Source organism: Mirounga leonina, unplaced genomic scaffold, assembly GCF_011800145.1.
Source record: "Mirounga leonina isolate KUSES-001 unplaced genomic scaffold, KU_Mleo_1.0 Mir_418, whole genome shotgun sequence".
NCBI lineage: Eukaryota > Metazoa > Chordata > Mammalia > Carnivora > Phocidae > Mirounga > Mirounga leonina.
Genome location: NW_023270739.1, coordinates 20,706,032 through 20,730,195, shown reverse-complemented (window position 1 = coordinate 20,730,195; position 24,164 = coordinate 20,706,032). Strand labels below are relative to the sequence as shown.

General features: G+C 35.2%; 1 protein-coding gene across 4 annotated transcripts in view; it reads left to right on the top strand.

Annotated features, from left to right (window-relative positions):
• NEDD1 (NEDD1 gamma-tubulin ring complex targeting factor) overlaps positions 1–22,692 on the top strand; it is a 50,372-nt gene extending 27,680 nt beyond the window's left edge. For 3 of the 4 annotated variants that reach the window (XM_034987786.1, XM_034987785.1, XM_034987788.1), the window contains exons 6-15: positions 441–670; positions 2,101–2,302; positions 2,682–2,877; positions 7,524–7,652; positions 9,987–10,031; positions 11,136–11,338; positions 12,109–12,262; positions 13,142–13,298; positions 20,430–20,496; positions 20,935–22,692. In XM_034987786.1, the coding sequence (XP_034843677.1) occupies positions 441–670; positions 2,101–2,302; positions 2,682–2,877; positions 7,524–7,652; positions 9,987–10,031; positions 11,136–11,338; positions 12,109–12,262; positions 13,142–13,298; positions 20,430–20,496; positions 20,935–21,039 (1,488 nt within the window). In that variant the 3' untranslated portion in view covers positions 21,040–22,692. The remainder of the gene's footprint in view (positions 1–440; positions 671–2,100; positions 2,303–2,681; positions 2,878–7,523; positions 7,653–9,986; positions 10,032–11,135; positions 11,339–12,108; positions 12,263–13,141; positions 13,299–20,429; positions 20,497–20,934) is intronic. The other variant, XM_034987787.1, reaches the window with a different exon arrangement.
• Positions 22,693–24,164: the final 1,472 nt, after the last annotated feature.

Genomic DNA, 24,164 nt, shown 5'->3' with positions numbered 1-24,164 from the left:
AATATATAGAGAAAATAAATTTGAAATATTGCTTATTCTCTGCCAGTGTTCTCTGATACTTATAAATCGTGATTTGGCTGTGATTAGCTACTGGGCCTTTTATTATGGTAGATATTCCTAAGCCTGATGAGTTAATGTAGTTAATCTCAACATATTATATTTTTCCTCTACAAAAGGGGAGGTTGAGGTAGCTCTATTCCAAGATAATAAAATCATGACAAATATTTAATTACTAGAATATTGGTATGTATTAGGATCATCTTACGGCCCACTAAGTGATTTTTACGGTTGTCATAGTTGAAACCTCTTACTCTATGAACAAGAGAAGTCCTAAATCCCCTGTGAATAGTGTGGTTGACTGTTGCCATCATTTATATAGTTTATATAAAATGTTCTTATGAATGGTTACAATTGCATAAAATTTATTCTTATTTTTATAGTCTGTTCGGCACTTGAAGTACTCCTTGTTTAAGAAATCACTACTGGGCAGTGTTTCGGATAACGGAATAGTAACTCTCTGGGATGTGAATAGTCAGAGTCCATACCATAACTTTGACAGTACACATAAAGCTCCAGCTTCAGGCATCTGTTTTTCTCCTGTCAATGAATTGCTATTTGTGACTATAGGCTTGGATAAAAGAATCATTCTCTATGACACTTCAAGTAAGAAGTAAGTGTGACACGATCATTTCTTAATTTAGTGACAAATAACTATTATCTCATTAGCAGACATTTGTGATTTGCATAGACCTCTGGTTAATGTTTGGAAGATCTAAAGTTGTGTGCTTGATATCTAGAAGGATAGAATTTTCTCTTTCTTCCCATGCAGAAAAAAATACACAAGATGCGGATATTCTTTAGAGTACATCTGGATGTTGAATGTTGAGGATAGCATGTTAATGATTGCACATCTTTATTTTAGCATATAGGCATAGTATTCTTTTTCAGAAATACAACTAAATATGTATATTTTAAAAGCAGTGTGATTAATTTGCTTTAAAATTAATTCATTATCAAGAGCAGGGTTTCTAAACTGTTGACATTTTGGGCTGGATAATTCTCGTTTGTGGGGGGTTATCCTGGGCATTGTAGAATATTCAGCAGCATCCCTGGTCTCTATCCACCAGAGGCTAGTAGCACTCCGCATATTAGAAAAAGTAGCAAAATTGCCCCCAGTTGAGAACCACTGATCTAGAGCTAAAGGGTACATAATCTTCTAAGTATCTGGGTCCATTGTGCCTTTTGGCTTTCTTAACAGTTATAGGTGTGCTTGGTTAGCTATAAAAAAAAAATGGTACAAGAGTGCTACAGGTGTATTGAAGACACCTAGCAATATCTAAAGATTGTATGGAAGAAAGTGGTAATGTTATGACTAGGGAAGGACTTTTTGTCAGTCCTTGTTAAAGTTTACTGTTACTTGTTTTACTTTCTTCTTTTTTAAAAAATTTTTCTTTTTTATTCTTTCTTTTGAACTTTACTGAGAACCTTAAGAGTCAGTAAGCATTTCTCTCTTATACCAAATAACTGTGGCAAAGAGCTCAGCTTCAGCAGTTCAGTATCCATATTTCTATATTAGCTTCATGAGGATCAAGCCACATGGATTCTGTTAGCTTTCTGGTCAAGAAATGCACAGCTAAAAGAGCAAAGTAGCAGCTGCTCCCCTGCGAAAGGTCATAGTCCTCTTGAGACCTGAGCAGATCAATAAATGGAAAGGGGATGGTTAGGGCCTCCTTAATCCTGAGACTAGAGCCCTTGTTTGTGGAATAACACTCAGGAAGTCTGTCATGTTCACTGTCGAAGTAGTAATTACTCAGAGAAATAGTTGCTGCTTCTAGATGATGTAGAATGTACCTATTGGAAGTGAATAGGAAAAATAGGATGGAGTAGGCAGCAGTTCCTTTATATGCCATTGTATTAGAAAGGTCTCTAAGTCTAGTTCTGAATTTACGCTTTACACAAATATTGGGGATGCATATTCTAAGTCACTTTGCCAAATGCTAAGTAGCTTTGGTTTTGGTAGATAGCTATCTATAGGTCACATACACTTACATACCTATATAGGCTCACATATCTAGATATACTTTGTTACCCTTTCCAAAGGCTAGTGAAAACCTTAGTGGCCGACACCCCTCTGACTGCAGTGGACTTCATGCCTGATGGAGCCACTTTGGCTATTGGATCTTCCCGTGGGAAAATATATCAGTATGATTTAAGGATGTTGAAATCACCAGTTAAAACCATCAGTGCTCACAAGACATCTGTGCGGTGTATAGCATTTCAGTACTCCACTGCTCTTTCTAAGGTAAGGTATTTCTTTTCATTATTTTTTATTTTATTAAATAAGTCTAGTTCAGAATATGGAAATCATATTTCGTCCATTAAACACAGTGTAGTTTTACTTTGTAATTATTTTAATATGAAAGCATTTTAAATGACTGGTACAAAGCCATTTGATACTTGGTTTTAAAACTATTTTTTTGTACTTAATTCTCATATTTCTCTCTTCAAAAATATCTTAAAAGGCTTTTTGGTTCAGAGGGAAACTCTCAGATCCACCAGCAGGCTTAAGATTTGTAAGGGAAATTATAGATATTTTTAACCTAACAGGGAATTGATAAAATATTAATGTATAGTATGGAGCACTAGAAACCTGAGCTTTTAAATATTCCATTGCATTTCAGTCAAGTTTAAATAAAGGCTGTTCAAATAAGCCCACAGCTGTGAACAAACGAGCCATTAATGTGAGCGCTACCAGTGGAGGAGTTCAGAATTCTGGAGTCGTCAGAGAAGCAGCCACCACTCCCATTGGCACGGCTCTACCACAGCCCATGACAACAGCCGGGGGGAAAGGAGCAGTTGCTGTGCAAGACAAAGCAGGTAAATGATGCTTATGTATCATATGTGGAGTTTCCACCCGGCACCCCACCCCGGTATATATTATTAGTGCTTTCTTCAAGAACCTGGAACTCAAATTCACTTGTGTATTTAGGTAGAATTATTAATAGTGAAAATAGAAGAAGTGACCATTTTAACTTGAGCTATAAATTTTTAAAAAAGTAATGAAAGGCACCTATTCTATTTAGCTGAACTTCTGTTGTAAGACATATTGATTATCTTAAAAACAGAATAATGCCAATCCAGAAATTATCCTTAATGCCACTCCAGACTGGATGACGGTCCATTGTGTCTTCAGATGAATCAGTAGAGAATATGATTCTTGGATGCTGTCATTTTGATTTGATCTCTGAGTCACAAAAAAAGCTATTAATGGCTTCTTTTATTTCATATTTCAGAAGGTAAAGTAAGTCAGGTGGTGAATGTATTTAAGTGCAGAATAGTGCCTGGCACATATTAAGCAGTATATTAGTAGTTTATTAAAGAAAAATAAAAATTTTGCAATTTTTAAATAATTTCTTCTACTCTGAGAATCGTACTGATGAAATGGTTCTTAAAGAATTCCTTTAGACTTTGTGAAGGTGTAATATAAGCTTCCCTGTATTTACTGTAGAGAATATTCCTTTTCTCTAAATTTCTGAAAACATTTTTTTTCTTTTAAATTTTAAGAAGTTACACTATACTGTCAACTTGCGACGTATTTTTAAGTCTGCATGGTAGGGGCATCTGGGTGGCTCAGTTGGTTGAGTGTCCGACTCAGTTTTGACTCGGGTAGTGATCTTGGAGTTGTGAGATCAAGCCCCACATGTTGGGCTCTGCGCTCAGTAAGGAGTCAGCTTGGGATTCTCTCTCTCTCTCTCTCTCTCTCTCTCTCTCTCTCTCTCCCTCCCTCCCCCTCTGCCCCTACTCCCACTTTCATGCACTCTCTCTCAAATAAATAAATAAATCTTTAAAAAAATTTTAAAAAGTCTGTATGATATACCACTGTGTTTCCAAACTAGTCTCATTAGAAATGCATGTATCCATGTCTTTTAAGGTTTCAGGACAAGTAGTTAACTTGGGTAAAAATATTTGTTGTACCTTCTCAGCATGAGTTTACAGTTTTCAAGTAGAAGCGGAACTTTAATTTGTTAGCCTTGATAGTATGGAATGGTTTTTAAAAAGATATAATAAGTATATATCTTCATTATAAATTTTCTGTTAATATCTACATCATCCTTACATAAAAGTCATTATATATTATATAGAAAAATAATTTCTTATTTAAGAACTCCCAGAAACAAATATTATTCCTATATACTTAGAAGAAGAAATTCATTTTGAAATAGAACTTTGGGTAATGTTCACCAAGATGTTGAATTAACTATATTATAAAAATTGTCATTATTTTTTTATTATTGATTCTATTCATAATTTCCAAAATTAAAATAAAGTTTCTCTTATTTACTCTGAGCTTTCTGAAGTCTCACTGTTACTCATTTAGTTTTTAATAAGGAAACTCATGTGTAACGATGACAGCATTAATTAGGAAATGCAAGAGTTGGGTCTGCAGGGTCACTGATTAATGATAACTGTTGGCTGATTAGCAGAGTTTCTGACAAAATGAATGTTTTCTCTGTACCCACAGAGTTAGAAACTTTTGTTTATTAATCTTATTTTGAAATAATTGCAAACTTATAGAAACATTTCAAAAATAGTACAAAGAACTCCTGAGCTCTAGTATACCCTTTAGCAGATCCAGTTTTATAAATTTTGCCACATTTGCTTCATCATTAGCGCGCGCGCTCTCTCTCTCTCTCTCTCACACACACACACACACACACACACACACACACACACGTACATTTTCCCTACTCTGAAATATTGAGAGTATGTTAGGCGTAAGTCTTGGGTCTGTGACTTCTACCAGCATGACTTTGGGCAGTTTTCTTAACCACTTTGAGTCTTATTTTCTCTTCCATAGATAATATTTAACTTTTAGGGTTATTGTGAAAATCAGAGAAGATGTATCAAAAGTGCCTGGCACATGATAGGCACTTAGTGAATTACGGTTTTGCTAATATTGTCATCACGGTTATCATCATTACTATTATTTTCAACTTCCTGTAAAATGAATCTGAAATTTGAAAAAAGTTCACATTGCTTCTACTAAAGGTGCCAACCACTGCATTCCCACCAACAGTGTAGAGGGTTTCCCCTATCTCCACATCCTTGCCAACACCAGTTGTTTCTTGTGTTGTTGATTTTAGCCATTCTGACAGGTGTGAGATGATATCTCATTATGGTTTTGATTTGCATTTTTCTGATGATGAGTGATATTGAGCATCTTTTCATGTGTCTGCTGGCCATCTGGATGTCTTGTTTGGAGAAATGTCTGTTCATGTCTTCTGCAAATTTTTAAATTAGACTATGCATTTTTTGGGTGTTGAATTTTATTAAGTTCTTTATATATTTTGAATACTAACCCTTTATCAGATATGTCACTTGTAAATATCTTCTCTCATTCTGTAGGTTGCCTTTTAGTTTTGTTGTTTTCCTTTGCTGTGCAGGAGCTTTTTGGTGAAGTCCCAGTAGTTTTTACTTTTGTTTCCCTTACCTCAGGAGACGTATCTACAAAGAAGTTGCTATGGCTGATGTCAAAGAGGTTACTGCTTATGTTCTCCTCTAAGATTTTAAGGGTTTCATGTCTCACATTTAGGTCTTTAATCCATTTTGAATTTATTTTTGTGTATGGTATAAGAAAGTGGTCTAGTTTCATTCTTTTGCATGTTCTTGTCCAGTTTTCCCAACACCATTTGTTGAAGAGACTTTTTCCTACTGGATATTCTTTCCTGCTTTGTCAAAGATTAATTGACCATATAGTTGTGGGTTCCGTTCTGGGTTTTCTGTTCCATTGATCTGTGTGTCTATTTTTGTGCTGGTACCATACTGTCTTGATGATTACAGTTTTGTAATAGAGCTTGAAGTCTGGGATTGTGATACGTCATTTGCTTTTTCTTAAATATAGAAAACAAACTGATGGTTACCAGAGGGGAAGTGAGTGGGGGGGGATGGGTGAAACAGGTGATGGGGATGAAGGACTGCACTTGTTGTGATGAGCACCTGGTGTTGTATGGAAGTGGTGAATCACTATATTGTACACCTGAAATTATTACACTGTATGTTAACCACCTGGAATTTAAGTAAAAACTTAGAGAACCTCTGCAGACTTGTTGCTAGTGCTTATTTCAGAGGAAAACAGCAGTTTAAAAAGTAAAAAATGTCTTTAGCACTACTTTCAAATGATACCAAACTTCTTTCTCCTAAAGTTCCAGAGGCTAAAGTTATGCATTTATACATGTTTAAACATCTAGAAGAAGGAGAGAAAATTTATTCTTTATAACAGTTTAACTCTTGGTGTAAACACTTCAATGACAGTGATGTACAAATGTTCAGTAATATTTTAACTTTTTATCAGGTGTTACTAGAGAAGTTTATTTTATTTGCCAGGTTTGGACCTTTTTGGATATGCTGGCTGTTCTTTGTTTTTATCCCAGCTTTTCAGTTTTCATTTGGGACCAAGATGGCAAATAAAACACTATTTAAAATGTAATACAGGGGGCACCTAGGTGGTACAGTCCATTGAGCCTTTGACTCTTTGTTTTGGCTCAGGTCGTTATCTCAGGGTTGTGAGTTCCTGAATTGAAGCCCCATGTCAGGCTCCTTGTTCAGCAGGGAGTCAGCTTAAGATTCTCTCCCTCCCCTTCTGCCCCTCCCTTCTCTCTCTCTCTCTGGAAAAAATAAATAAATCTTTTTAAAAAATGTAATACAATAACATGCTACCAGTTAAAGTACCAGACTTTCATCACAGCTCTTGAATCTCTAGAACTCATTCTTCAACCCAAAAATGGGCGAGAAGCTACTGAGCCCACAGAGTTCAATCTTAAAAAGTCCCTGCCCTAATTCCTTGCATTATATACTGGCAGGGAAAATAAACTGCTGCACATCTCTTCATTGTTGTCTACTATGCTGTTCTTTATGAGTTTAGTATTCTGGTTTCTTTCCTCTTAGTAAACTATCCTGAGGCTAGTAAAGTCATTTGAGATCAATAATACTGAGAGCAGTGTTAAGCTTCCACTAAAGTTAGTGAAGGAAAAGACAGAAGAGGGAAAAAGGAGATCCAGTTACTGCAGTTATGGAAAGGAACTAACATTACTTGAATCCTGCTCTATGTTGGGCATCGTGCTATATGCCTTACAGACTTTTTTAATCATTTGTAGATGTTCATAAAAGTGAGCCCATTATAAGAAGTTGGTTGTGTTAAGTATACTTTAAGAGGGCAGCAAAGTATATAAATCATTTTGGGAAAATTTCATCAAAATGGCTAAAATAAGGTGGTATCATATGAATAAATAGATTATTTGCTTTTGAGAAGCCCTTCCTTCCATGAAAATCATGGTTAACTGAGCTGTTGTTACATTGTTTTCTTTTCCTGGTGCTCACTGTTGTAATATTACAACAATGATATATGTAATATATGCATGATACATTAATATATGCATGATACATTAATTTTTAGAACCTAGCTTCTGACGGTAAATTCATGTATATGTAGTAACAGTTATTTTTATATCTAATTTTCCTATAAGGTTTGCCTCGAAGCATAAACACTGATACTATAACTAAGGAAACGGACAGTGGGAAAAATCAGGATTTCTTCAGCTTTGATGATACCAGAAAAAGTAGTTTAGGTGACATGTTCTCACCTATCAGAGATGGTAAGTCTGTTCAGATCCAAGGATCATGTTCTTTTGCTGGCAGTCATTACATTTTTATTCTAGCTAAAAGATGTGGGTAATAGCTTTAGTCTGACTCTTTTCACGACAGTTGCTAATTTTCTCAGTCCCTGGGGTGGTATCTTTTCCTTTGCCCTGATATTTCAGATGTTACCATTCTGAAGTATATGCTTGTCATTTTCACATGGGAACTATGCAAATAGCTCTCAAGTTAGCATTTTAATTTTCATAGAAGTTTCTTAAAGGAAGTTTTGCCTCCATAGGCAGTTTTTTAGTTGTATCTACTTCTAAATAAATCTTAAAATCTTGGATATTTTGATAGGCAAAAAATATCTTCTAACCTAAAAATATTTTGTGTTTTGATTATTAATATCTAATTGGTATATTTATTCATTGTTTTCATAGAGATATACGGCGGGGGGATAGATTGCCTCATCTTTTACACTAACTATTTGTGAAAGTAACACACACACATACACACTCTCCCTATTGCTAGGAGATGTTGCTACTAAAAAGAAAATAAAAATATAAAAAACTTTACCATTTTGATAAATAGAAACATTATATATCATTGTTCATACTGTATGAACTAGTCACATTGTTTGGCTGTGTTTTTTTGATACTGATGTTCATACTGTTTTCATTAATTGGGTAGTCTCACTGCTAATAGCAGTATTATTAACAATATGGGTAAATTTCTAGAGCATGATTTGGCAGGTTAAATATTCATACTCTTTGGACTGTTAATTCCATTTCTATAAATCTACCTAATAACTTGTTCAGAGAATCCCACAAAGATTTGTATGTACTGTTTTTTTTTTTTTATAATAGTGGAACTCTGGAGCATATCTAAATGTCAACAGTAACAGAATGTTTAAATTGTTACAGCCATTCATGATCTTATAAAATTTCATTTTTTACTTTAAATTGTCTGTTTTCCAAATTTTCTACAATTAGTTTCGTAATCAGAAAGAATAAACACATATGTGATGGCACAGAATTACTTAGTGTATTCTGCCTTATCCTGGCCTGAAAATGACTACTTTAATTGCCAGGTCAGATTTCCCTATCTTCCACCTAATGAAAGAGGAAGGATTCCTTTCTTTCAGGATGAAGAGGGGTCAGACTACATAGTTAAAGAATATTAAGAGAGGAAAGATGTGGGCAAAGGAGGGAAAAGTGGCATGAGCTGGAGTTGAGAAAGGTTTTGGAGGTTAGTAACCATCTGGGAGCTTTGGCTTATGAGAACCCCTGGGGTAACTTTTGAATTGGAGAATGTAGGAAGGGACTTTTTGAAAGTGTTTGAGTTATAAATGAAATTCTCTTTAATGGTTTTTTAAAAGAAATGAATAAAGGATAGAAATTCCTCTCTACTTTTTTAAAATATGATTAGAATTTGAGCTATATGCCCTTCATTTATTAGCATTTCATATTATTAATAAAAGAACATGTATACTAAATATAGGACTGGTTTTCATTGTCAAGAAATTTATGTTTTGATTTCAAGAATGCAACTCTCCTTAGGTAAAAGGCTGAATCTGTTTGTGCTTCAATTTCTTCATCTTTTAAATAAGAATATTTCTGCTTTTGTTAAAACTAATAACTTCTAAAAGTGTATGTGTGTGTGTAATTACTAGGTGTGTATACACACATGCAGATGTATAGTTGATACTCCTATGATAATCATGTATGATAATTCATTGGCCATTTGAATTTCTGATGGATTTTTTTTATGACTTGTGCTCATTTTTCTAAATTAATTTGCTAAAATGAAGTTAGGCAATTTTTGGTTGTTAATTGGTAAATGAATAGTATTATAGTATTGGAATATTCTTATACATATTCTGCCGTTAAAATAAATATTAATAAAATCTTATGTTTTGTATATCATTGTAATGCTCACAAACTATTTTGACGTTGTTTCAATTGATCTTCAAAACAATCTTGTGACATGGTCAGGACGTTATTCCCATTACATAGATGCAGAAACTGAAGCTTAATTGTATTAAAGTCTTGTTGTCCAAGGCTATTAAGTGGTAGGCAGAATTGGATTGTAGATTTCTGGAGCCTACTGCAGTGCTTTCTAGTATACCTTGCTGTCTCATTAAATGACCCTATACATAGAATTACTCTTCATACGTGTTGCTATGCATGAAGTGAAAAGAATAAAAAGGGAAGTTTATATGAGTCCCAGCTGTAACTTCACTCAGATTTTCCTTTTTAAAATCAAACTCTTTGGGGAATGAATAGGAAGCTTAAGTTGCTATGGCTTCTTTGTCACAATTTTAAAAATTTGATTTTCTAATTTTATTATAGATGCTGTGGTTAACAAGGGAGGTGATGAGTCCATAGGCAAAGATGGTAAGAACTATTGAGAAGTATTTTTAGGAAAATTAAAAGTGATATTGTGCTATCTATTGATATGTTACAAATTACCCCAACATTTTTTTTAAAGATTTATTTATTAATTTGAGAGAGAGAAAAAGAGGGAAAGAGAATTTCAAGCAGACTCCGCACTGAGCACGGAGCTGGACACTGGGCTTGATCTTACGACTCTGAAATCATGACCTGACTCAAAAGCAAGGGTCAGATGCTTAACCGAATGCACCACCCAGGCACCCTCAAATTACCCCAACAATTTGAAACTTAAAAGAACATTTATCATCTCATAATTGTGGGTTCAGAATCTGAGCATACCTTAGCTGGTGCCTTTGGCTTAAGGTCTCTCTTGATGCTTTAATCAGGATGTCAGCAGGGCTGCAGGCCTATTAAGGCTTGACTGGGCAAGGATCTAATTCTAAGCTCATTCAGGCGGCTGTTAGCAGAAGATGCCCGTCCCTTCCCATGTGGGCCCTTCTGCAGGGCAACTAACAACATGGCAGCTGGCTTCCCTCAGAGTTGGTGAGCAAGATGGTCAGAGATGGCACTCAAAATGGAAGCCGCTGCATGTTTGTAACCTAATCTTGGAAGTGACATCCCACCACTTTTGCTGTATTCTCTTTGTTGGAAGCAAGTTACTAGGTCCTGCCCACATTACCTGAGGGCATGGATCCATGCCAGAAGGCAGGGATCATTCGGAGCCATCTTAGAGGCTACCAAGATATACCACATATATATACCAAATTAACAATTTTCAGTTATCAAAAACTAATAATACTGACTAAAACATTCATTGGGCTTTGCAATTTTCAAAGTAGTTTTACATATAATATCTCTTTTTAGTCTCACCACTTGGAGATGGGTATCATTATTCACATTTACTGATCAGGAAACAGAGTTTTGCAATTTTTGCCCAAGATTTTGTATACATCAAGTAAGGGGTAGAGCTGACAAATGAACCTGCCTTCTGAATCCAAATTGCATGTCTTTCTACCATATTAACCTATTTATTGTGTTAAGTGCTTTTCTTAAATATCCAAGATTGAGGAAAATCATATGCAAATAGTTTTTTCTCCTCTTTTTCAGGCCTTGACTTTCTACCACAATTGAATTCAGTCCTTCCTCCAAGAAAAAATCCAGTAGCTTCAAGCACTTCAGTGTTGCATTCTAGTCCTCTGAATGTCTTTATGGGATCTCCAGGGAAAGAAGAAAATGAAAATCATGATCTGACAGCTGAATCTAAGAAAATATATCTGGGAAAACAGGAACCTAAGGACTCCCTCAAACAGGTATCTGCCTAAAAATGATACTGAACTCACAGTGTGCATTTATCAGTAGCAAGCATATAATGAAGCTCATCACGAGACAGAAAGCAGGCGGCTGCCAGGGGATATGTCCTAATTATCGACAGTGCTGTACCCTTACCAGGTAGAAAATATTCTTAAATCTTGATGTCACATGTTAAAAACTAAAGGATACTTTTGAAATCTGTCTTTGGAAATGTTGGAGGTAACAGCAGATGTAAACTTAATGCTGTTTTTTCTAAGACAAGGTACTTGACTAGTTTATACCTGAGTTTTTTAGAATTTATTTTCATTGCAGAAGAAAGCACCAAGTTGATGGTCAAGTCATTTACCCTAAGTCTTAGAGCTAACTGATGGTGCTAAGAATATTTTCATATTGATTTATTAGAATGATATTGAAAAAATATTTAGGAAGTACAAAAATGTCTTCTGACATAGTTTTCAAATATTTCTGGCTAGTTACCACCTGAGAGTTTGGGGATTTTTTTTTTTTTTTTGGCCTGTGATTACCATTTTCAGTGGCACTCAGTAGCAGATGCTTATTAATAAATGAGCTTTTCCTCATCATGTTACCATTGAAATTGTTTTTGATTAGTAAAGTTGATTTATTTTGCCACTAGTTCTTGCAATTTTTTTTCCTTCTATATCCCTTCTTATTCTTCATTTTTCTGATCCTAACTACTGGAAAAAGAAAAGTAGGTACAAATTATATGTATAAAACCAGAATTGATATATTGTTTATTTTAAATGTGAAGTTTGCAAAGTTGATTTCTGGTGCTGAAACTGGAAATCTGAATACCTCTCCGTCACCTAACCAAACAAGAAGTCCTGAGAAATTTGAAAGGCCAGAGAAAGAAATTGAAGCCCAGTTCATATATGAACCCCCCCTCATTGGATCCTCAACTCCAAGTAAGTACATAAAACTTCCTGATATTTGAAGGTGTTAAGTTGAAGACTCCCACTATTTAACTTGATAAATAGAGTGATCATAGACTAAGAAAATTAAAAGGAGTTGAAACTTCACAACGCTTGTCTATTATGACTCTCTTACTAGAGGACAATGACATGTATGTGAGTGGTTAAACTCAGTGATATTGATTTGATACTCTTTTGGTGTGAATTTTATTGTCAATCCAATATGTAAGGGTCTTGATCTAATATAAATAGGAATATAATGTAGGACCCTTTGAAAATGAGTCATTAAGTACCTGAAATTGTCTTTTTTTTCCCTCCTCCATACTAAAGTTCATGCCACAGATCCTAAAAACTTGATCACATTTAATGGGATATTGGGTTGTTATACAAGTTATCTATAGAAAACAACTCTTTGTATAGAAGCAACTCTTCTATATAGATATTTATGTTTTACTTTAAGGTTTCTGTGGATATAGTGTATTAGTGTAAACTCTGGGGCTTTGCTTATAGCGGTACTTCTATATTCCTTCTGTTTATTTTTAATAGTCTTGGTTTATCTAGTTTATGGGATAGCATGTCACATTCATCTTTTATAAGAGGAAATGGTTCCAAGATTCTTCAAGATTAATCCCTCTGTCATATGTTATTATATTAGACAGTTGGCAGTTTATATATATAGACAAATGACTATGAGAAATAATGTCATAGAAAGTTTCTAAGATTTGTATTCCAGACAGTAAGTTTTTCTAAATGTCACAGGAACACTGTTCTTTACCAGTTTTTCAAGTCTCCTCATGCCAAATCTTATTTACAAATGTTTGATGTCTCTTAGTCTAAGCTGACTATTAATATTTTCTCCATTTTTTATTTTAGATCCAAAGATAGCATCCTCTGTCACGGCTGGAGTTGCCAGTTCACTATCGGAAAAAATAGCTGATACCATCGGAAATAATAGGCCAAATGCACCACTGACATCTGTTCAGATCCGTTTTATTCAGAACATGATACAGGAGACATTGGATGACTTTAGGTAGTAACTGAGAAATTGCTCTTTCTGTCTAGACATTAACTGGCTTTTTTTTATTAGGTGTAGAACCGGAACCATAAGTAATATTGGTGGTTACTACTTTTGCCTAGGTTTTGGGGTCCATAAAAACAATAGAAAACATGAGTTTTGTCGATCTTGCTGTATTGAATTTATTGAATATCAGCCAGGAAAAGGTACATTTACCTAGGGCAATTATTAGATAACTTGGCAGGGCAGTCTAGCAGGCAGGCTGCCATCAGGGATTTTTTTAATCAAAATTTGGGCAGCAGATTCTGGTAAGGCCCAGTGGTATTCTTACGTGAAGTATTTATAAATCACCTGTTAAATATGCTATGGGTAATAATGTAATAGAGAAATAATTTTTTAAAGGAATTCTGAATATTTTCAAACAATGCATCAGAATGTAATAGTCAATTAAAAAAATTTTTTTCATGGATCTGTCCTTGTCTCCTCATCCTTTGAATTTTGAACACTGTAAGAATGTGTTTGACATTGTTGCTTCCTTTTACCTATCATCTCAATATATATTGGGGCTATTTTCAATTATTAGAATCTTTTGTATGTGTTTTTTCCCTTTCTGACCTGTAGTTACTTAGTATTCTAGCTCTGATTTGGAATATAGTGAGCAAGAATGCTAGAGAAGATGTACAGTTTTGTTGGTACAGGTTTTTTTGTTATTGTTTTGTTTTTTTAAGATTTATTTATTTTAGAGAGAGCACGAGCAGGAGGGGCAGAGGAGCCTGACACGGGGCTCAATTTCACAATCCTGAGATCAAGACCTGAGGCGAGATCAAGAGTCAGACACTACTCTGCCACCCAGGTGCCCTGGTGCATGTTTCTTTTTGATGTTAAAAGTGTTTTGGGGAGTGGGGTGCTCCTGGATGGCGCAGTCGGTTGAGCATCTGACTCTTGATCTCAGCTCAGGTCTTGATCTCAGAGTCATGAGTTCAAGCCCCACATTGAGCTCAATGCTGGAGGTGGAGCCTACTTTAAAAAAAAAAAAGTGTTTTGAAAAAATATTTTTAAATGTTAACAAATATATTTTTAAAGGAAAATCATCATTTTTGGTTATTTTTGACATTTACAACATGCCTAGTATATGTACTGGGTACTAAGGATGCAAATATGAATGATCTGTCCACAAAGGCCTTCTAGTTTAATTAGGGTAGGTACAATGTGTCCTGTTATGACGCATTGTTTCTTTAATGTGGATTAATTCATTTGTGATTGGTAAATAGGACAGTAATGACAACATATCTGATAAGGAAATTTTGTTGGTTCTTGTAACAGTTGCCAAAACAAAATGTATGAACATAGCTAAAGGCAGCAAACCACCTATCAGTACCCATCTCTTTCTCTTGCCTTCCTCTTCACCTGGTTTGGCTTTGTGCTCTGTGTTTGGAAGGACTTATTTTGTGATTATTCCCCATCTTTGGTTATTTTATCCTTGCCTCCATCCTTCACAGCCCCAATCCTTTCTTCTCTTTTTCTTACCCCTCTTATCAAGTGACCATCACTTTTTTTAAGGTAAAAGTCTTTGATTATTCACTATTTAAACTATGATAGTATTTTTTACTAGGGTTTGTTTTTGTTAGTGCTCTGGTTCCAAAGTTGCATAAATTTTGAGTAGTCTGCCCCAATCCTTTTTCTTTAAATCCTGTTATCTTCTTACTTTCTTTTTCTTTTCCTTTTTTGTTTTAGTTTTCTTGTGGTGAGAACACTTACAATGAGATCTACCCTCTTAATAAATTTTAACTGTATAATCTGGTATTGCTAACCATAGGCACAGTGTTATATAGTAAATCTCTACGAGTTATCCATTTTGTTTAACTGGAATTTTGTATTTGTCACTTGGCAACTTCCTATTTCCCATTCTCCCCACCCCGATACCTAGAATTCTGTTCTTTGCTTCTATGAGTTTGACTATTTTAGATATCTCATGTAAGTGGAATCATGCAGTATTTGTCCTTCCGTGACTGGCTTATTTCATTTAGCATAATATCTTCCAGGTTCATCCATGTGGTTGCATAGTGCGAGATTTCCTTTTTTATGGCTGAATAATATTCCATCACACACACACACACACACACACACACACACACTACATTTTTAAAATCTGGTCCTGTTATTTTCAGGAATGTATATATGTGGCAAAACAGCAGAATTGTCTGACTTTAATATGATGTGAGTAAAGCAGTGTTGGAAGGGGAGAAAGCTCTTATGCTGGGCAGATTGAGAGAGAGAGCACTGCCCTGCCTTCAGCTTTCAGCTTGCCATGCATGCCTGCACCCAGGGAGTGGGGGTGAGTAGGGGCCTCTCTCAATTCTTCTGCCCCTCCAGTAACCATAGGCAGCTTCTGCTTGGGACTCAATGAGGACCCAGAGAATGGCTCAGAGAATTTCTGTAAATTTGCTGCTCTGACGTCAACCTTCAGTAAGTCTTGAAGAGCTATACCTTTCAGTGGAGGGACAGAGGGGCTGTTGAGGGGCTCCGTCACCTGTGGAGACTGCCTTCTCCACAAGGGTCTGGAGTGCTTCAGACAGGTTACTCTCAGTTGTCACAGCGCTCAGTCTTCACACACCCTGTGCCTCTCTGCCTTAGGGTGTCTCTCTCAGTCCTCCTGCCCTCCCCTAATGGTTTACATAAGCACTCAATGAAGGCCTGTGGCAAATAGCTGGTGAATGAATGGAGATTTTCTTTGTGGCTCGGACTCCTTGGGTCCAGTCCTACTTGGCCTACAAAAATCTATAAAAATTTCAGTTAGTTCTCCTTACCCTATCAGTGGCAGCTGTGTCAACCCTACCTCCAGCCCCCCACCCCCCCTTCACCACCGCCACCCGCCCTCTGCTCTGTTGAGGATGAAAACAGTCATGGGTATGGGGATTAACATAAGAATAAAGAAAAAAGAAAACAGTCATGGGTCTCTTCTCCTAGGAGGGACTCATCATTTTCTGGATTTTCATTCATTTAGGTTTCTTTGCACTCTCAAGTTGAATTTAAAAATGTATGATTTTATAGGTTATCTGGCTTGTCCTCACTATTAGAGTTGGAGAGACTATATCCTAAGCAGAAGTCTGTGGGTCTATTTTTATTGTCTTTCAAGAAGATTTAAGTTTCTTCTGGCAAGCAGATCACTTCGTTCCTATACTTGCTGGCTTTCCGGTTTTCTTAGGGCTAGGTTATTTCTGGTTGCCTTTATTCTAGGGTTTAGTCTCTGCCCTTTGAGGATATTCACCAGGCCTTTTACCTTGGTGGGTTCTGAAACTTTAACCTCCATTTCCCCAGCATCGCAAGGCCGCCAAAGTCTTTCTCTGCTCTAGCTGTGACTTTATGTTTAATTTTCTGCCACCAGTATAGGCAGTGCTTAGGAGTCAATAGATATCTCGAGGGGGAAATTGCACAGTTTTAGGTTTGCTTTTCTGCAGGTACCTTCTTGGCACCTTGAAGCCTTGGCTGCTTGGGCTGTCCAAAACCCTAGCACTCCCCAACCCGGTGAGACTCTCTCAAGCTCCAGGTCACTGCTTTCAGCTCAGCCTCTGTTCCCCTCTGTCCAATCAGCACATCCCCAAGGGAAAACAGAGGTAACTGTGGGGCTTACCTAATAGACTTCCCTTCTTTGCAAGACCATAGCCCCTCAAATCCTGACCACCTTAGTGGTTCTTTGATGCTTTTGATTTGTTTTAATTATTTATTTATTTTTAAGATCTTATTTATTTGTCAGAGAGAGTGCGAGCGAGTACAGGCAGGGGGAGAGGAAGAGGGAGAAGCAGGCTCCCCACCGAGCAGAGAGCCTGATGCAGGACTCGGTCCCAGGACCCCGGGATCATGACCTGAACTGAAGGCAGAGGCTTAACCGACTGAACCACCCAGGCGTCCCTGTTTTAATTTTTTTAAAGATTTATTTATTTGAGAGAGAGAGCACGAGCAGTGGGGAGAGGCAGAGAGAGAGGGAGAAGCAAACTCCCCACTCAGTGGGGAGCTCAGCTTGCCAGTCCATCCCAGGACCCTGAGATCATGACCTGAGCCGAAGACAGCTCCTTAACCGACTGAGCCACCCAGGCGCCCCCAGTTTGTTTGTTTTAAATACAGCTTTTGTCATAATTGAAAGCAGAAGAGAATTTTTTTAAATTTTTTTATTCTTATGTTAATCCCCATACATTACATCATTAGTTTTAGATGTAGTGTTCCATGATTCATTGTTTGTGCATAACACCCAGTGCTCCATGCAGAATGTGCCCTCCTCAATACCCATCACCAGGCCAACCCATCCTCCCACCCCCCTCCCCTCTAGAATCCTCAGTTTGTTTTTCAGAGTCCATCGTCTCTCATGGTTCATCTACCCCTCCGATTTCCCCTGCTTCATTCTTCCCCTCCTGCTACCTTCTTCTTCTTCTTCTTTTTTTTTTTTCTTAACATATATTGCATTATTTGTTTCAGAGGTACAGATCTGAGATTCAACAGTCTTGCACAATTCACAGCACTTACCAGAGCACATACCCTCCCCAGTGTCTATCACCCAGTCACCCCATCCCTCCCCGCATAGCCAGAGGAATGTTGAAAAAGATACAATAGTAGGGATCCGAAAGAAGAGATTTTTTTTTATTCTTATGTTAATCCCCATACATTACATCATTAGTTTTAGATGAAGTGTTCCATGATTCATTGTTTGTGCATAACACCCAGTGCTCCATGCAGACGAAAGAAGAGAATTTTTAAAAAAACCCTTACAGTTGTAACAGAAAAAGTACTTAGGAATAAATCTGACCAAAAATGGTAAAGATCTTAACTGACTGAGCCACCCAGGCGCCCCCAAAAATGGTAAAGATCTTTGTAGAAAAACACTTAAAAATTTATTAGAAAGCATTAACACTTAAATAAATGGAAAGATATGAAGATGTTAGTTCTTCTAAATTGATCTATAGATTGAATGCAATTTCAGTCAAATCCCAACTGTGTTTTTTGGAAGATGATGATAGGATAACTTCAAATTTATGTGAAAGAAGAAAAGATCCAGGAATAACCAAGATACTCTAGAGAAGAACAAGATTGAAGGTGACTTATTTGTCAGATGGGTAAGCTTAATTATTAAGCTATAATTAAAATAGTGTAACATTAGCACAGGATGGACAGATTGCCGAAACAAATCAAATAGACCAGAGAAGAACCTGGGCATATATAGAAATGTGATATATGACAGAGGAAAAGTATAGATCCCTATTCCCTGCTATTAAAAAAATCAGTTCTACCCAGCGTGAAAGTTTAAAGTTTTAAGCATTATAAGGGAATTTATATATGATTTCAGGGTAGGGAAGTTATCAAAACATAAGAGGATACACTACCTATAAAAACATAGATTGGCAAATTTGATTGTGTTATTAGGTCAGTAATTGGAGAACATTGACAAGGACTGCTCATCATAAGGCACAATTAACAAAGTGAAAGGACAAAAATCTATCTATGGTACTTCAACAAAGGATCCAACAAAGGTTTGGATGATGTAAAGAACTCTTAAAAATAAATAAGAATAAAAGACATTTGAGGGGTGCCTGGGTGGCTCAATCAGTTAAGCATCTACCTTCAGCTCAGGTCATGATCCCAGGGTCCTGGGATTGAGCCCTTGCTTCGGGCTCCCTGCTCAGTGGGGAGTCTGCTTGTCCCCTGCCCCTTCCCTTGCTTGTGCTCTCTCTCTCAAATAAACAGTCTTTTAAAAAAAAGACATTCAACAGAAAAACAAGCTTAAAAGGCATGGACAAGCATTTCACAGAAGAGGAATGGTCTATGAACATAAGGAAAGGTGTTCCATCCTATGGTTAATCAGAGAACTGAAAATGCAACGGGATACTGTTTCACACCCATTAGATGGGAAAATGTGAAAAGTCTGTCAAGACCAAGTCTTGGTGTAGATACAGAGCAAGAGGAATTCTGTTACACTGATGACAAGCATGTCCACTGATACTACCTCTTCAACAAATAATTTGCATTATTTTGTAAAACTAAACAAGTATACATCTGGCCTTTAACTCAGCATATCTACTCTTGGATCTATGGGTGCAGTTATGGGTGCATATGAGTTGGGAAATACATACATGATTGTTTATAATAACATTGTAATAGTAAAAGCTTGAAAGCAGTCTGAATGTCAATTGATAGGAGAATCTGTACACTGATACAAATCAGTGAATTACAGATGTATAGAATATGAATGTTGAAAACATGATATTGGGTTATTTTTTTAAGTGTACACTACTTAGTACTACATAGGATGTGGTATTTTTATAATGCTCAAAACCAGGCACAGCAAAAATATATTGACTACAGCATCTTTGTTAGACATTTTTTTTTTTTTTTTTTTTTTTTTACATTGCTTAAACAAAATTCATCAGAGTAGTGACTTCTTTCTTGGGCTTCTCCTAAGTTAAGTAATGGAATCAGAGAGGAGCACATAGGAAACTTCTATGATTTTGGTAATGTTCTAGCTCATAAGTTGTATGGTGGGTGACTGAATGATCCTTTTATTATTATACCTCATAATTTTCATGTATTCTTTTCTGGTATGACTGAATTGTACTTTATAGGTAACCTTTATTATAACCACCCAAATAACCCTTTCCATTCTACTAGAAGTATTTTTTTTTAACAGCTAAAACATTGATAATAGTTAAAACATTGTAACCTAGTAAATGATCTGTATTTCATTGTAATATAAACCTGTGTCTTTCTTTAATGATAATTTTTATATTAAGGGATGTGTAGTATGAGAGTTCTGGATGTATACAGCCGGGGTTTATATACTAGCTCCACCATTTACTGGTTGTTTGATTGGATAAGTTTTAACTGCTCTGTGGCTTAGTTCCTTCACTGGTAAAATGGAGGTAATAATTGCATGTGAGGTAAAGATTAAATGAGTTCTTCCATTCAAAGTACAACAAACAGTGCCTAGTACGTAGTAAATAAATTCTAGGTGCCTTGGCATTTTTATTATTATTATTACTACTATTATTATTACTAACATCCAATAATTTGAAACAACGAGAAAAGTTTAGCAGTTTCTTGAATGATCTAGAATTGGCAAAACCATTATAATTCTAATAGGTATTTTACATTCTTCCCTAGAGAAGCGTGCCATAGAGACATTGTGAATTTGCAAGTGGAGATGATTAAACAGTTTCACATGCAATTGGTAGGTATGACCTTTTATTTTAAATGAGTATAGAGTTGTGGATCTAAAAAGTCCATTAAAGGGTGATATATTTTTACTTTATTATATCTGGTTGCTAGAATAAACAAACGGAGTTTTAGAAATTTAAAAGTAAAATAGATTTTAACTAGTCACCCTTCCTTTTAACCTATAATAGTTAAGGCTACTTTTTCACAGCTTTTTATTTATTTATTTATTTATTTCCATAAGTAAGCTAAAAGCTTCCCACATGTGCAAATATAAACCTTCCAAATATGTAACTTTCACCAGTGATCTTTCATTTATATTAACAAAGTAGTAAGGTACCATTCAGCTATGTAATTGAACATGACAGAAATGATAGCTGAAACTATGTAAAACAGCTTTCCAAATAAATGTGAAGTATCAGTGCTTTAAAAAGCAATTTTTTCTCTTTTCTAGAATGAAATGCACTCTTTACTGGAAAGATACTCAGTGAATGAAGGTTTAGTGGCTGAAATTGAAAGACTACGAGAAGAAAACAAAAGACTACGGGCCCACTTTTGAAATTTCAGTGAATACCTTAGTGTTTTATAATTTGGGAAGCTTCTGGCAACACAGAACTGCATGGAATCAGTATTGTTTTGATGGTCTCTAGGAAAAAAGTTTTTTTCAAGTAAAATGATGATGGGATTTTATACCAACCACTATTTCACCTTCTCTGTCAAAGATATTTATATTTTTATATTAAAAACTGTACAACATGTCATCTGCCTAATAGGAAAGTCAACAGGATCTATAATTTCTGAAAGCTTTAGCTATACACTAAGTGCCCTTTTTCATAAGAAAACAAAATTGTGCAAAAAAATAGGTTATGTATGTTTTTTAATCACCTTTTTTAACAGATAATATTTTTGATTGACAGTTGCCTTCCAAATTTTTTTGGATATTTGAGGATTAAAGAGTTTGATATGCCTTCTATTTTTATGATGAAAGTAATTTTTAAATGGCAGTTGGTGTTTCTAAGCAATTGACTAGTAAAACACAAGGTTGGTTAGTAATTGTTTTGTTAACTTGATAAAGTCAAGTATGACTATTATTTATTACTTGTACATTTCATAAGAAAATTTGGGGAATTTTGAATTGCACAGATTACATTATATATCTATTGCATTTATGTGTTTTGTACTTCTCACAAATCTCTACTCCTGTTTGGTATTTTTCAGCTAATTTCACTTTACCTATGAAGACGTTTAGGGGTTTATAAGACTTGACTAGAGCTGCATATCTGCTGATTGTCTCATGAATTAATAACATGCAAAGTTATTCTGTAAAGTTTTAATCAATATGATTCAACTTACAATGAGTGAAAATTTTATATTAGATGCTAAATATTCAGTATTAGTCCCATTTTTTCCCTTCCAAATGAGAAGTATGGATTATTTTTTTTTGTGGTTTATATCATTAACTTTCTCTAATTCTTTGTGTGCTGTGTGTAATGTTTTTATTGACCTTACCATAAAATTTAGAAAGGTTAATTGTCAAAAGAATTCATACCTCTCTGGTATGGGTGGAGGTATACATCTACCTGCTATGATATACAGTCTTAGTGATATAAGATTAGGAGGGCTACTGGCTTATTTACCTTCTTGTAGTCTCTTGTCCCAAAGATTTAAACTATGTACCTTGTATACAGCACTACTACCCAATTTTGACTTCTGAGATAAAAATATTTACTAAAGCAAAAAGGAAATCTAGCTAGCTTACTAACTTTATGGTTTTCCAAAGTGGTGGAAATTTTAAGGATATATTTAATAAGTGTAAACCTACTAATAATTACTTCAGGAAATAAAAACAGAAATCTTTCTTTTTCCCAGTGTGGCTCAGAGAATGTTTGTTTGTGTTAAAGTATAAATGGGTGCTAATGTGATCTTTTTTTCCTGACAGATTATTGGAAGCATTATAATTTGTAACAAGTTTCCTTATATATCATTATCAAACATGTTTAGAAAGCATAAAGTGTGTTTTGCCTGCATGCTGTATTTAAGTCCATTAATATTTTCCTGTTGCCTTTTTCTGTAAATGCACATAATGTGTATTAAAAGAGGTGGGATAAATAAAACAATTTTAGTAACTTTATGCATATAGATGAAACATTTTGTCATGGAATTTAAAAGTTACGTAAGTACAAAAAGTAAAATTTTTATATGGTAAAAATGAGATGCCTGAAATTGAACTTTTGCCTCTGGCCAAAATGGAATAATAGAGATTGGATTTACCTATTTGAATTTCTAAAAACGCAAAATATGAGACAGTTTTCAAATATAAGATATTAGGCAGCACAGGACAGTGTTCCCTGAGAGAGGGAAACAAATAAGACCCAAGAAACCCAATGAACCTCTAAGTACAAGAAATAAAACTATACCAAAACACATCATAATCAAATTCCTTAAAACTTGGGTCAAAGGAAAATTCTTAAAGCAGCTAAATTTAAAAGACACAGAAGAACAAAGACAAGAGTGCAGAGACAGTGGAGTAACATCTTTAAAGTACTGAAAGAAAATACTCAACTTTGAATTCTATATCCAGCAAAGATGTCTTTCAAAAATGAAAAATAAAACTTTTTCAGACCTTGGAAGGCTGGAAGAATTCATCACAAGCAGACTTGCTCTACAGGAAATGTTAAAGAATGCCTTTAGTCAGAAGGAATATGGTACCGGATAGAAATATGTTTCTATGCAAAGTAACCAGGACACCAAAAATGGTAAATATGTGAACAAATGTAAGGCTTTTTTTTTTTTTTCATTTTAAATTATCTTTAAAGGATAATTAATGATTTAAAGCAAAAATAATGACAAGGTGTTGTGTGGTTAATATAAGTAAAGTGAAATATCTGACAACAGTTGCAAGGGTGGGAGGAGGGAAACGAAGTATACTACTCTAAGGTTCTAACACTAACTGTGAGATAGTGTAGTATTACTTGAAAGTAGACTGTGATAAGTTAAGAATGTTTACTGTAAGCCCTAAAGCAACAATAAAAAGTCGTAACTAATAAACCAACAAAGATGATAAAATGTAGTCACAAAAAATAATGCAAAGAAGGAAGAAAAAGAAGAAAGGGAGACTGAGAATAAATGGGACAAATAGAAAAACAAATAAGATGGTAGATTTAAACAGCAATGTCAATAATTACATTAACTGTTAATTGTCCGTTACCCTGATTAGATCGAGTTTTTTTAAATCCAGCTATATATTGAATCCATGAAACCTATTTAAATATAAATACAAGTGGTTTAAATATGAAAAGAAGAAATAAAAAGTATATTGAACTTAATGCAAATGAAAACAAAATTTGTGGGAATCAGATAAAGCAGTACTTTACAGGGAAATTTATATCATTAGATGTCTATATTAGAAAAGAAAAGAATTCAAATCAAGGACTGAAGCTTTCACCTTAAGCTAGAAAAATAATAGCAAGTGAAACTCAAATGAAAGGAAAAAGGATTAGGGAAGAAATCAATGCAATAGAAAATAAAATCCATTGAGAAAGTCAGTGAAACTGAAAGCTAACTCTTTGAGATCAACACAGTTGAGAAATCTTTAGTCAGACTGATGAGAAAGAAGACAGAAATTATCAATATTAGGAATGAGAGAAACGACATGACTACAGGTTCTACAGATATTTCTTTTTT